The sequence below is a fragment of the Meleagris gallopavo genome, chromosome 4 (genome assembly GCF_000146605.3).
Source record: "Meleagris gallopavo isolate NT-WF06-2002-E0010 breed Aviagen turkey brand Nicholas breeding stock chromosome 4, Turkey_5.1, whole genome shotgun sequence".
NCBI classification, from domain to species: domain Eukaryota; kingdom Metazoa; phylum Chordata; class Aves; order Galliformes; family Phasianidae; genus Meleagris; species Meleagris gallopavo.
This window is the reverse complement of record NC_015014.2, coordinates 12,492,492-12,505,620: the sequence shown is the minus strand read 5'-3', so window position 1 is coordinate 12,505,620 and position 13,129 is coordinate 12,492,492. Positions and strand designations below refer to the sequence as shown.

Here is a 13,129-nt window from a genome sequence, read left to right as displayed (position 1 = left end):
AACCATATTTTATACCTAGTCTGCAGTTTAATTTCAAATTCTATACTTCTTTAATGACTTTCTAGTTCACACAATTTCTGTTTCACTGTCAAAACATTTAATTGTATCATGTCTTGAAGGTGTAAAGCTGTCAAATAAATCAGAGGCTCAGTGTAAACATTCGGTGAATTGCTTCTGCTACCATACAGTAGTGGTTACTGGGCAGCTAGTGGTACTATTTTAAAGCATTTGCTCAGCAGGTAAGGGACAACACTGGTAGAATGAATTGTTGATTGCTTGTAAAACAGCAGGTAGTAATACTCTCGCTCTTTGTAATTCCGCTTTGTAAAATAAAGCGGCAACATGGCAAGGAAGTGTGCAATGAGCATAGCTGCCTGCAGCCAGTGGAGGCTGCCAGTCCTGCTCCCAGAGGCAGGCGGGCACTGCTGCGTGGCTCCCACCGCCAGGAGACACTGCCGCCAGGCTGGCAATGTGTGGCAGCGGGCGTGGAACGGGGAAGCTGCGGCCTGCATTGCTGAATGAAGGCCCGAATATCTGCCATTAAGAAACCTACTGCGCTAAACTTTGTATGAAAAAGGCATTCTAAAGCATGGTTTTCTTCTTGCTGGTGTTGTGCTCTGGGGTTAATGCAACCCTACAGGCTCACCAAAATGGGGGCTGGACGAAGTAAATTAGTTCTACTTTGAAGCCTTTATTTTCTTCTCCTTTCAAAATGAATGGGGAGGCCCTTGAATGAAAGCTGCTTTTCATTAGTGCCACTAAATACGTATTTGAAAGGAAGAGCTCTTTTAACGCATGCAAACATGAGAGTAAAGGAAAGCTTCCTTTTTCTATCAGAAGCCCATTGGCTGCACTGCTCCTTGCCTCCCTTTCCAGTAAGATGGTTTCACATCGGAGTTAATTACCATGGCCATTTATTCCAGACACCCCGTGCATGGTGTGGCACGGCTGGGAGGGTGGCCCATTGAGTACTTGAGCCTCATTAGTAGGGCTTCTCCTGGCCAGTCCGGCTGAGCTTCCCACACCTCCCGCTGCGCTCCTTCGTGCCCACAAACCCTGTCTACCTGCTGGCCTTTTGCTCGCCTAGAGGCAAGTCTGGGCTGGCAAATTCATGTAAGTGGTGCTACTCCCCTGGAATTTAAGTGCTTTGACAGATGTGCAGAAATAGGTCACTTTATCACAGATATCTTGTGCAGGTTTCCTCACGCTAGCCCTACGTGGACCGTAGTTGTGGGAACAGCGTGCATCAGATGGGCCCCAGCTGTAGGCTGCCTTCTTACCAGTACTCCTGCTGACCCCAGTCCTGTTCCCACTCAGAGGAGTTCTGAAGTGGGCTGGTTGCAAGTGGAAAACTTTTTCTTCTTTTCTCTTTACCCAAAAATATTACAAGAAGGTTTCTTTGCCACTTGGCATTAGAAAAGAAGCAAAAAAAGAAAAAGAAGTTCTCCAAATATAAAGAGTAGAAGTAAACATATGAACGTACTTTTTGAGAACAGCGTTAATTTTCCTTAGGCTCTGCTTGTATGTTATATATGGACTTAGGTTACAGGTCTTTGACCGGGTATCTAAAACACTTGTAATAGCTGTATGGTGTAGTTATAAAGGTGGGGAACTAGGGCGGCCTTCAGCTTCCCTGGGTAAGATCACTCTGTCACAGTTCTGACTTTAAGATGAGGAATTGATGTTATCCTTAAGCTTATCTTACTCTGGCTAATAAAGCTTCCGTGCTGGAGGTATGGGAGGTTATTTTGAAATAATGATCTATGAGTGTTACCCACAGTCAGAATAAGTAGTTTTATTAGAGCGTTAGTTGATTAAAACCTTGTACTACTTAAAAACATTGTGGTGGTGTTTGCTTGCTTGTTTTTTTGTTGTTTTGTTTTGGCTTGGATTGTTTTTGTGTTTATTTTTTGCTTGTATCTTTTTCCCCACTGGAAAACAATGCGGTAGATCAGTTCCTCTATGATTTTCCATGTAGAGACAAAAGGCTAGACCTGTCTCTGGGAATTCAATCTCTGAACTAGAAAATTAGTTGGAAGATAGGACTTATAAACTGTTTTATCGCAGTATAGTTTTATTTTAGCTTTACATTTCTGTAAGCTAATGTCTATAAAGAAAAAAGCATTAATGCAAGGGAAAATTCTGGATTTTTCTAGCATCTCATTTAGCTTACAGTTAGAAAGAATTAATTCATTAAAACGTTAATAACTTACCACAAGCTTTTTCAGCATGTAGCCTCCAAATGTTAATGGTATTCATCTCCTATTCCCTTCCCACTAATATGGTTCATGGCAGAGTAATATAAAGGTTATGAAAAGTTTACTCCTGACTGGCTACAGAATGTCTATTGCACTCAGAGGTGTTTACACCTTGATTTCCTGAGTGTGCTCAATGTACTCAATATATCACTAGTCTTTTTGTGTACAGCTGTCTTGGTGAAAATTTGAAGCAGTTTAGGTGAAGGAAGGGAATATAATCTAGAAGAAATTAAACTAGCCACAAGAAAGCATTGTGTGTAAAAGTGATTGAAATTCAACGTGCAATGCATGTTGAAATTAGAATTTAAAAACTGAGATTTTACATTTCCTAATGAAGGAAAATATAAGAAGTAATTTACAGATATGATCAGTTTTCAGTTTAACTTCTTTCAGGCTTTGATCCTCACCCCTGGGAGCTCTTTGTTCTGTTATAAATTCCAGCAGTAGACAGACTACTCCCTGGGAGCAGGCGACAGCTGAGGGGATTTGCTGGGACAAGGCATGGCTCACAGTCAAGACTGGGACAGGATTCTTCTTAATCAGGAGGCTGTGGAAGTGCTTGCACTAGGGGATTTGATAAAAGAAGGGGAGCTGCCCTTGAGCAGTGGCTTGTCTGGATCCAGGCTTCCTTGTAGCTTACTTAACAAATTTGCCAGAACAAGATGTTAAATGAGAGATTGCTGTGTTTGGGCAAGTTTGCAAAGAGCGTGTCATTTTCCAAATAGTGTCTTCCACAGATTTGATTTTTTCCTACATGCTAAATGTAGAAGCTGTAGTGTGGGGAGAGAGGAGAGGAACCAGTTTTCCAACAGTTCCTCCTCCTTTATTTCCTGTGCTTAAAAATACCTGTTTTTGAAGAACAGAAACACTTTGAGAACTGTAGACTCAAACTGAATAATGTCTTTAATGCACAAATTCGTTCTTTCTCTGTCATTGTTAAGTAATGCTTCTGCTGTGTTACTCCAGTTAAATGCCAAAGAGTGCAGTGTTTGCCAAACATACCTTACGTTGTTGTCATCAGAAGCAACCACACAATGTCTTTATAAAAAATGAGGATTTGACTGTTGATGATTACTGCAGTGAAGCAAACTCCATGCTTTTATACATGTTAGCTCAAGAGTGGGCTACGCGTTTGTGCCACATGATGATATAGTGGTGTTTCCTATTTTTGTACTGATTTATTGAGATGTGGTACCCTAAATGACTTCACAAATATGTTCTCCAAAAGCTCTTGAACTCTTCCTATGCTGTGAATTAGCAGACAAGTCAGATGACAAGATTGAAATGGTTTGTCTGCCTAACTTGCATCTACATTGTGTTTTGAATTTTAAATTCCTTGACCTTTTGTCATACTATTTCCTAATCTTAAATAAATTTTTCTAGAACATTTTTTCCCAGAACTGGCTTCAAAGACAAATTAGATTAGCCTCTACAACTCCTGTAAGAAGTTTACAGATCACTGTTTGCAGTGATCTGAAGACCATGTGTTTGCAACCATTTCTGTCTCTTCTTACACGCATATTAATACTTGTTGATCATCACAGTCCTTGCGAATTGCATATACAACTGACACATCAAAGCACAGTATAAATGTTCCAAGCTGTTGAAACAGAGTACAGAAGTAAAGCAACAGTTGACTTCTAGAGATTACAGAGTAAATCAGAAAGGGAAAAATGTATGAGCACATTTAGGTGCAAAATACATGGTAAAAAATCACCAGCATCTCTCAGTGTGAAGTGCATTGTGCTGTTGTTAATCAGACTGTGTGTAATCCAAAACTTTAATTTCAGGATTAAAAATAGGATCAAAACCTGTAGCACACAGCCTAATGCTTAACATGAAAGTTCTTTCAAGTGTAGCTTTGTCTGTGCTCACACAAACCTTTTCTTCATTTCAATCGTGTGAGTTCAGTTGATGTTTCAGACAATTTCTCTAACTTCATGACCTTTCCTGCATTCAGTAAGATTCACTGTACGTTACTCTGTTGAGTGTTATGCATGCAATGTATTCATTTAGAAAAAATAAGCTAAATCTCCAACATTTGATAAACGTACTCTGTCCATAACGCTTTTCTGAATTTCAGAGTTTGGTCTGATTCTATCTTTTGTGAAAGATCAGAGAGTTGTTCAACCTAAAGGCAAGTAAATTTTGCATGGTTTAATGTTTTGTAGTGCATGTTTTGCAGCTCTTTTAATGAGAAGGAATCTGTAACGTTAAAAGGTGAATTTCTGTTCACCGCCAACAAATGCACTTATGGAAGTGCGTGCTACTCTTTCTTGCCTTCCAGTTTGTCTTAGGCTAATACTTCATATTTGAAAGCACCTGTGATGATGGTGACAAGGTGCAAGGAAATGCAATGCAGAACTCTCCCGATTAGGTGAGTTAGCCAGTGTTGGAAGCAGTATGCGTGCACTGGCCTGAGAAGAAAGATGTGTTAGGTTGGCAACTTTCTGTGCTAACTTGATGGCACAGCCATGCTGCCAGCTCAGTCAGCTCTGTCAGTACCCAACCCAGCACTGTGAAATGCAGTCATATCTTGTGGGATTTTGTTGTTGTTGTTTTTTAATTCAGTACTTCATTTAAACTAATTTGACTGGGCCAACTGTCGGCTGTGTGGTTAACAGTCTGCTTCCATGGGTAATAGGTTCCAGATCCAGGCTGTCAATCTGCATGCAAGGAAGTGCTGGAGGAACTAAAAGGAGCTGCTGAAATTCAGGGAGGAGGAAGCTTGATGCGGCTTTTCAGAGTTGTATGTGGGGATTTTCAGAAAGAGTTCTCATCCAGACTGTCTTGGTCTTTAGATGTTGTTGAATCTCCTGTAGAAAGATAATGTAGCAGATACTTAAACACCCACAGAACGTTCAGAGCAGTGGAGAGGTGAATATGGTGGAGGAATCAGCAGCACCTCATACTGTTATAAAAATGTGCCTTTAGCCATAATTGTAGCAGACATAGTTATGGTCTAACTTGTTACAATCTGATTTTCTGTGTGCCTCTGGACAAATGCAAGGACAAATGCAAGCCATATATATATCAGTATTACTGTGCTTTTGAGCGAAGATGAACCATTTATATGATTCTATAATAACTAATAATTATGACTATTATATATTATTTTTTCACAAAGGGGAATTTCATGATACTTTTAGGTTCCAGTCAGAGTTCTGAATCTTTTCTGCCTCTTCTTGGGAGGGTATGTATGCCTTTTCAAAACCATCTGTGCTCTTACAGAGCCGTTTGGCTAAGACAGATTTTGCGCACTCCTGTTTTCATTAGGAAAGGTAGCATGTTCACAGTGATCACTGCTGGAATATGTGAGTAAGTGAGATAAGCCAACATGTGAAATAATAGTTTGTTACCTATTGAGTACCAGCGTGCACACTCGGTGACAAAAGACATGTAATGTGAGCAAATCAGCTCTTATTCAGCAGTGTGACATTATAACTACACTGCTTTTGGCACCCATGTTGACTTTCTTTAGCCTACTTTCATTTCTTCTTTCAGAATATTATAATATTATATTGTCACATTTTGAGTCTTAAGCCTGGTTTTCCAGATGTTCTTAATAGCCATAGTCTTATAAGGATTAATGTAAGACATCTTGCAAGCAAGGTAGGATGCTTCTCTTTGTCCTTGTAAGTTGTTTTGTTATGAAGGCCATGAAGTTGCTCACAAGTTGTGCATCCATGTAAACATTTTCGTTGTTGATACGTGGAGTTAGATGTCTAAACGTAGAAATTTAATGATAAAAATGCAGTGTTTGGTCAGTTTATCCATATACTGTTCATGGTAAACTGTACCCGTTTTCCTATAAAACATTGCTTTCAAGCTTGCAGATTACTGTGGGTATGCTTAGCCTGTTGCATATACTAAGTATATTTTTGGAGGGTGATCACTACTTACTATAGTAAGAACAGCTAAGAACGCTTTAGGGCAAGTTTTCATATTCACCTAAATTTTTAATCCTGCCCCCAGTGATAGACATTTCAAGTTGAGATTAAAGCTGAATTTCAAAGGAGATGTAACTTTCATTTTATAAAATATATAACAGCTGTCTGGCTTCTTCATTTTAAACTACAAAATAACAGTTGTGGACTGAATTTAAAAATTACCAAACAAAGTATTCAGAATTTTTAGTTAAACGCTGTACTAACTCACTCTTGTTTTGGTAGTAGCTACATAAATTCTAGGGGTTCTTGAGTCATTAGATTTCAAAATATTTTTCTTTTTTTACATGTTACTTGTGCAGAAATGTATCTCAGCACAAAATTGTGTTTCATAAAGTTACACTGTTGTAGAAAAATTCTCCTTTCTCATTGCTTGGTACCTTATTGATGAACGCAGAAAAGTAACAGGAAAATAAGTTTGTCCTGGAGAACATTATCGATAGCCTGTGTTCCATAAGGTCAGTCGTCTTGTATAAAACACGAGTTAAACCTATTTATTAATATTATATTTTCTAGAGTTCTTTTTTTCTTCATCATGATGACTGAGTAGAGAAATAAAGTAAAATGGAACTTTGGCTATAACAGTAATGATGAATGCATTGGCAGTGTGCTTCTGGGCAGCATTTTTAACTAAGGGGAACAAAAGTTAGAGGGAAATGAGGTTGTCCGTGTAGCTTAAGCTGCAAAGTTAGTATTCCCTGTCTGAAATACTGTGTTCTTTTTATTTTTATTTTATTTATTTATTTGTTTATTTTGTTTGCTTTTTTTAAATACAAATTGTAAAGTACGTTAAGTAAACCTCTATATAATCTGGTATAGTTGTAGCATTCTGCTTGGACACAGTTATATAGCATCAAGTCAGAAAACAGCAAACGTAGAAAGTTTTGTACATGTTTTATCCTTCTGAAATTTTCATTAACTTATGCAGAACTGGGAGTTTTTCCTTAGTGTATCTGCTCTTCTCTTCTTCCTCTTTCTCCTGATGTCTTCATGGCAGGCTGGAGTTCAGTATCTTTGTAATAATTTTTAATACATTTATAAAATCTCAGCTGTATATTCAAGAGATCAACTAGTGATTCTGATGTAAGTGCATTTTGGTAACTTGCTTTTAAACAGCTGTGGTACTGAAAAACTCAAAAGATAAAGTCAGCACTTCAAGGGTTAATATGTTATTAGGAGGACAGGAAATCTGGCAACTATTGCAGAAACTAGACCTAATGGTGCACACAAACAATTTGTCAGTCTTGGTAAATGTGAATAGCTTTCCACAAAGTGGCTGCTTTTTCTTTGTTTGAAAAGCCTAAACTTTTCCTTTTTGGACTTTAAATCTTAGAAGTGAAATGTGATCCACATATTGAATCAAAATCATTTAATTCAAAACATATTTTGATTGGAACAAAGTTGACGTGGAAAGAAACTCTAGAATAATAATAATAAAAAAAAGTTGAAAGGACTTTCTATCATATATTTAGCAGGAAAATTTGAAACAGTTCTAATTAGGCTGAAAAAAACAGCCTTTTTCATTGTAACTTAGAAAGGTCATATATCAATGTTAAGGCAGCATTACCAGCTAGTGTCTGAAAGCCTGCACATGCAAACGTAATTCAGTTGTTTGGTTTGGTTTTTTTTAATTTCTTTTTTCCCAGTGTATGTGCACAGAGCAAGCCGGAACACATACTTAATGAGCCTAAAATAGTTACTTACTATTTCGCTTATGTGGGTGCTTTGTTGTACTCAAGAAGAGTATTTTTCATATCGAATTTGTTTGTGCTAAAAATGTGTGAAATCTAATTCGTATGTTTCTGTTTGTACATTAATGATTTTCAAATGCAAAGTTTTTTTTAAAGTCTCTATTATTGCAAGTGTTTCAAAGGAAATCCCTTACTTCAAAGAGAAATTAGAATATTTAGACTCTTTGAGGTGTAGGCAATTATTTGTACCTGAGATATGTCATTTCTTGCCTGCCAGTGTAGTACGTTTCCAGACATTTTTTTAATAACTGAATAGAAAAGATTATCCCTTAGGAAACAGTTTTGCTATCTTTTCAAAAGTTTCTACTTGGATTTTAACTACGTATATCTCATTTTGTATAGGTAGGTTCTTTTCTGTCTCTTGAAATAAGTGTTGCATGCATGCTTTAATTAGCACAGGCATAAAGCAAGTAAACCTGTAGTCTTACGTTTCTGAAAAGCCTGCTTATGGATAAATTCCTGTGCCAGTGAAAAGAAGTACGCTTAATACTTTCACCTAATTTCAACATACGAGTATCTCATTCTCAAGTATATATTAATTTTCAGTAGGCATAATTTCATATAGTATATGTCCTTATAGGCATACTGAAATAAAAGCCAAAGAACGGTAGAGGTGTAAAAGCCCATGATAATTACTTAACAAATACAAGTCATTATCCAAATCCAAAGTATGAGGAATTATAAATGGCCAGACTATTTATATTAAAAAAAGAAAAGGGAAAAAAAGACATTTTTCTAATATGTGGGTTTTTGTTCTTGTTTTTTAATTCTGTTGCTTGACTGTTTTGTCAAATCCTTTGTATGAGTGTTGCACTGATAATCTCCTGTCTTCAGCAGATCATTCTCTGTCCATTCCCTTCAGGGCATGAAAGAATGCACACAAATTAATGTGTATCAGAGTAATTCTCGAAGAAACAATTTAATTACATTTAGTGGTATCAGATTGAATCAGTGAAAAATATTTGTGAATAAGCAAAAAAATTGTGATAAAATCAAAGCTTCAGTTTGTTTTTTTCTCAAGTGTTTCTGCCTTGGGGATGGAGAAGTGGAAGTTACTAATAGGTATTTGTGTTTGACATCTGTATACTGTACATTTTAGCGTATCTCAAATGTTTTAGTCTCTGCCTAATACATCTCATTAAAGAAACAGATATCAGCCCCAAGACAGTTTGTCAAAGTTAATACGAGTCCCTGTGGACAGCGTTGACAATTTGTGTGGGGCTTCACATGACAGTCTTTTCATGGTCTTATTTGCTCCTTAACAATTGGGGATTAGTCACTGATTTATTTTACAGTAACTCAATTGGGCTGAATATTGCTGTGTGAAGCTGGCCTTTGTAGAGGATTTTCTTGTTTTACACGTTTTATCACAAGCACTCGCTGGGTGTAAATGATGCTCTCAGCCTGTGTGAGAGTGCTGTAGCAATTGATGGAGGAGTGTTGGGAGCAGCATGGGAAGAATGCTTGTATCCCGTAGCTGCATGCCATATTTAACTTGAGCCTTAAAGAGCATTGTCTGTCCTAGATGCCTAGCTAATCCTAAATGCTTAGCATTCTGTACCTTTGATTTAGTTTCACAAGAGGCAAGTGCTAACAGTAATAAGTTTTTAAATAACTCATTTTTAGCACTTGATATTCGTGCACATCAGAACTTCTTCACTTTTTGGATGGTTTTTAAGTGCTACCCAGTTTAAATAGCATATTCACCCCTGACTGTGAAGTGTGTCACAGACCAGTCCATTAAGTTGGTCTCCTTGAAAATCTGCTTTATTTTATAATTGGTGCACAGCCCATTAACTGTTGTTCCTCCATGTACAGTATCACATCATAAGTGCCTCCCTGCAACCGAGAGCTTAACTGTGAACCTGAAATGACGGGCAGGCTTATTTATTGTCTGAATTTCTGTGCTGTGTTTTGTTCGGGGTCCTGCGTATTGTTGTTGACTGTAGTCTTTTTTTATTGAGCCTTTGTGTCTGCAATTTGGCAAATGAGGGAAATAGTCTAAAATGGCCTAAAATGGAAAAAAATAAATGAGAATTATCTAGTTTTGAATCTCTATAAATTACAAGTGTAAATTAATTTTAAACTTGGAAAAGAGACAGACTTCCAAGATGGTTACCAACCATCCCATGAAAAGGCAGTGTGTATTTCAGTTTTGCTTTTTAAAAGTCAGATTTAGATATCTGTTCATCTGAGGAGATTGCAGAGTGATATTCCTTGAGTTATTTGTGTGCTTTGTGAGTATAATGTGACCCATTACAAATCTGGCTTTTGAGAAAAAGCAAAAAGGAACAACCTTTGCACATACTAACCACGTACATTAAGAAAAGTCACAAACCCTTTAAAAGCCGTTTTTTTTCCTGACATTAAATAACAGCGAGTATGTTCTAGGGTTAATTTTAATTTTATTTTTTTTTAGCAAGAAAGCAAGAAAATTAATTTATATCATTGTCATTTGCTGAACGCCATAGAATTTTATGGCTGCACATTGTAGTATTGCGGACACTCATGAGACTCCTGACTGGCTTTATCTTATTAAACAATTTTGAAATCATTAATTTTTAATTGGCCTGCTTGTGGTTTTTTATAGTTTTAATTGTGTGTCTTTGTCTAAACTTTTTTTTTTTAATTAAAAAAAAAAAAGAAAAATAAGTAAAGATGAAAAAATCCCGTCTAAGCAATCCTGTGTTATAGGATTTTTCTGTATGATCAACCAGAGATACTACGTGTTGTAGTAATCTGTTTTAAAGAATGCTTTCAGCAATTCCAAAGCTGGAGATCCTAATAAAAATAATAATAAAAAAAGAATGATATGAAGTAGGAGATATGTACAGGTCTTTTCTTGATTGAAAGTTCTAATTAAGTGAATCGAGGAAAATTAACTGAAATTAGCTGTCAGAAAGTCACATTTAAATGAATGATGATCTGACGTGGCAGTAAACATTTAAATGATATAAATTGCCATTTAAGTGTATGGTTTAATGTTTGTCATGCATTAATATGACACAAGATGCAGTGACAATCAAGCAGCTTGCTCTAATTTGAACATATTTAGGGCTTTTGTGCAATGTGCACCACACAAATTAAGACAATTGCTGTTTTTATGTGTCAATTTAAATGTTGTTTTCAGGCATCGGTTAATGAAACCAACCCATCATTTCTCTGTGCAACTTGCAGAGTGATTTCCTTGTTTTTTAGATTAATTTTGACTTCCTCTGCTCAAAATTAGGAATTTCTTTTACATGGAAAATGCTGTTAGTTTCTTTAGATAAAGAGAATATCAAATTTAGTTAGGTTGTTCATCTACTGATTAAAATAAGAAAAATATTGAATCCTCTTTGTAAAATAGAGAAAATGAGTCCTGCTAGTGATTTAACTCTTTAGATTACAATTACTTTTAAAATATATTTTTATATATTTGTGCTATCTCTAATACCTTTATGGAGAGAGATTCATTGCTGTTTGGATGCCTTTATCTTGAGGATTAGATTGTAACTGGATAAAATCTTCAGGGAAGTGGCTTGATGATTCAGCACACTGCTCCTGTTTCTGTGTAGACTTGTATAAAGGTAATATACAAGAAGTGTGTAAAAGTAATGAGGCAGCTATTCCATCTTGTAAATATTTTGTACCCTAACATGCCTAGTTAGTTCAGTTTACTCATATCTGTCAGCGTTCTGTTTATCTGTCACAATCAGATTACCACGCTGTTATTCTTTGTGCAGATCACACATAGGAAAACATAATTTCATCTTGAGAATTCATAAAAGCACACTCTGGCTGTGTGTAAATGCAGAAATGCTTCTCACTTACTGCTTTTTGTTTATTCTCACTACTATAGTGTAAACAGCAAGGTCTTATGGTCAGTGGGGAGGAGAGTTAGTTGGCAGACCTGTCTGTCACAGGGCCCATATATATGTATATAAAACCTATATATATGGGTTTTAGTAGAATCTGAAATTCCACTGTCAATTCTGTAACAAGATTTGTTAAGATTATTTTGCATACTATTTGAAATATATTTCTACTACAAAGAAATGCTGACTGTCTGTCAAGCTCAATTTTATATATTTTGCATGTGTTTTTTTTACAGGCGTTAGAAAGTGAGTTTGTTTCCTGCCAGCTTCACCAGTGGATTGATCTGATTTTTGGCTACAAGCAGCAAGGGCCAGAGGCTGCCAGATCCCTGAATGTGTTCTACTATTTGACGTATGAAGGAGCTGTTAATTTAAATTCAATAACAGATCCTGTGTTGAGAGAGGTAAGCTTTTATTTCAAACACAGAATTCAAAATGATCTGTTAAACAGTGCACTGTCAAAAGTGTGAAGACTACGTTTTAGGTCTGCCGGTGAATGTTCAAATCTTTGCTTTCTCTAATGTTTTGATTACAGGCCAGTCAAATGCAGGATACCTGAAACACTCATCACAGCATGCAAAACTAGAGAACAAGAAAGCAAGCTGTTCTTAAGCTTTGTACACCTAGATTCAGCACACCAACATGAAAATAAATGTTTGAAGACTGCTTCACTTGCTATGAGTGCAGTCATTTTGTTCACTGATAATGCAGACAAGTTGTTCACTTAACAGAAGAAAACAGTGGGAAATCTTTATTTGGTTTGCACTTTTGAATTAACTTTCACAGTTTTAATGATTGTCTTCTAATGCAATCCTGCATTCAGAGTACAAATCAAGCACTCTGTAGTTTTGTAGCTTCCATAATTTTTATTTGGCTTGCTATCAAATTATGACTAACTTTTCATTTATTTTTCATAAGCAAAACTAAATATTTTAACATGGGAAAAAGTCAGTCTTTTACTCAGGCTCAGCACTATTTAGAAAAATCTATTTGATAAAATATCATAATGTTATTGTGGTGTTTAGAACCCACTCCTCCTCCACCTAAACAGCTGTTTTCTAAAAGAAAAAAAAAAAAAGAGTGATGAGGAAGGTGATTAAAAGCCATTTTACTCATAAGTATTCAGGCAGTGGTCAACAGTAATTATATTAATTGTATATTAATTATAGTAATTGTACAATTATAAGTATAATTGGTACTTAGCAGTAAAATATTCTCAATCGCTGAGAACATAGTGATGTGAATGCTATTAACAAATTTCTTTAAATGTGTGGGTAGATGCATACCAGCAGTAAATATACCTGAAAGCAGATTTA

General features: G+C 36.3%; 1 protein-coding gene across 1 annotated transcript in view; it reads left to right on the top strand.

The window, feature by feature from the left end:
- The window catches only part of LRBA (LPS responsive beige-like anchor protein), a 368,564-nt gene that overhangs the window by 300,591 nt on the left and 54,844 nt on the right, over nt 1-13,129 (top strand). Inside the window, 1 exon segment of the mRNA XM_010709547.3 lies at nt 12,050-12,217. Coding sequence (XP_010707849.2) covers nt 12,050-12,217 — 168 coding nt within the window.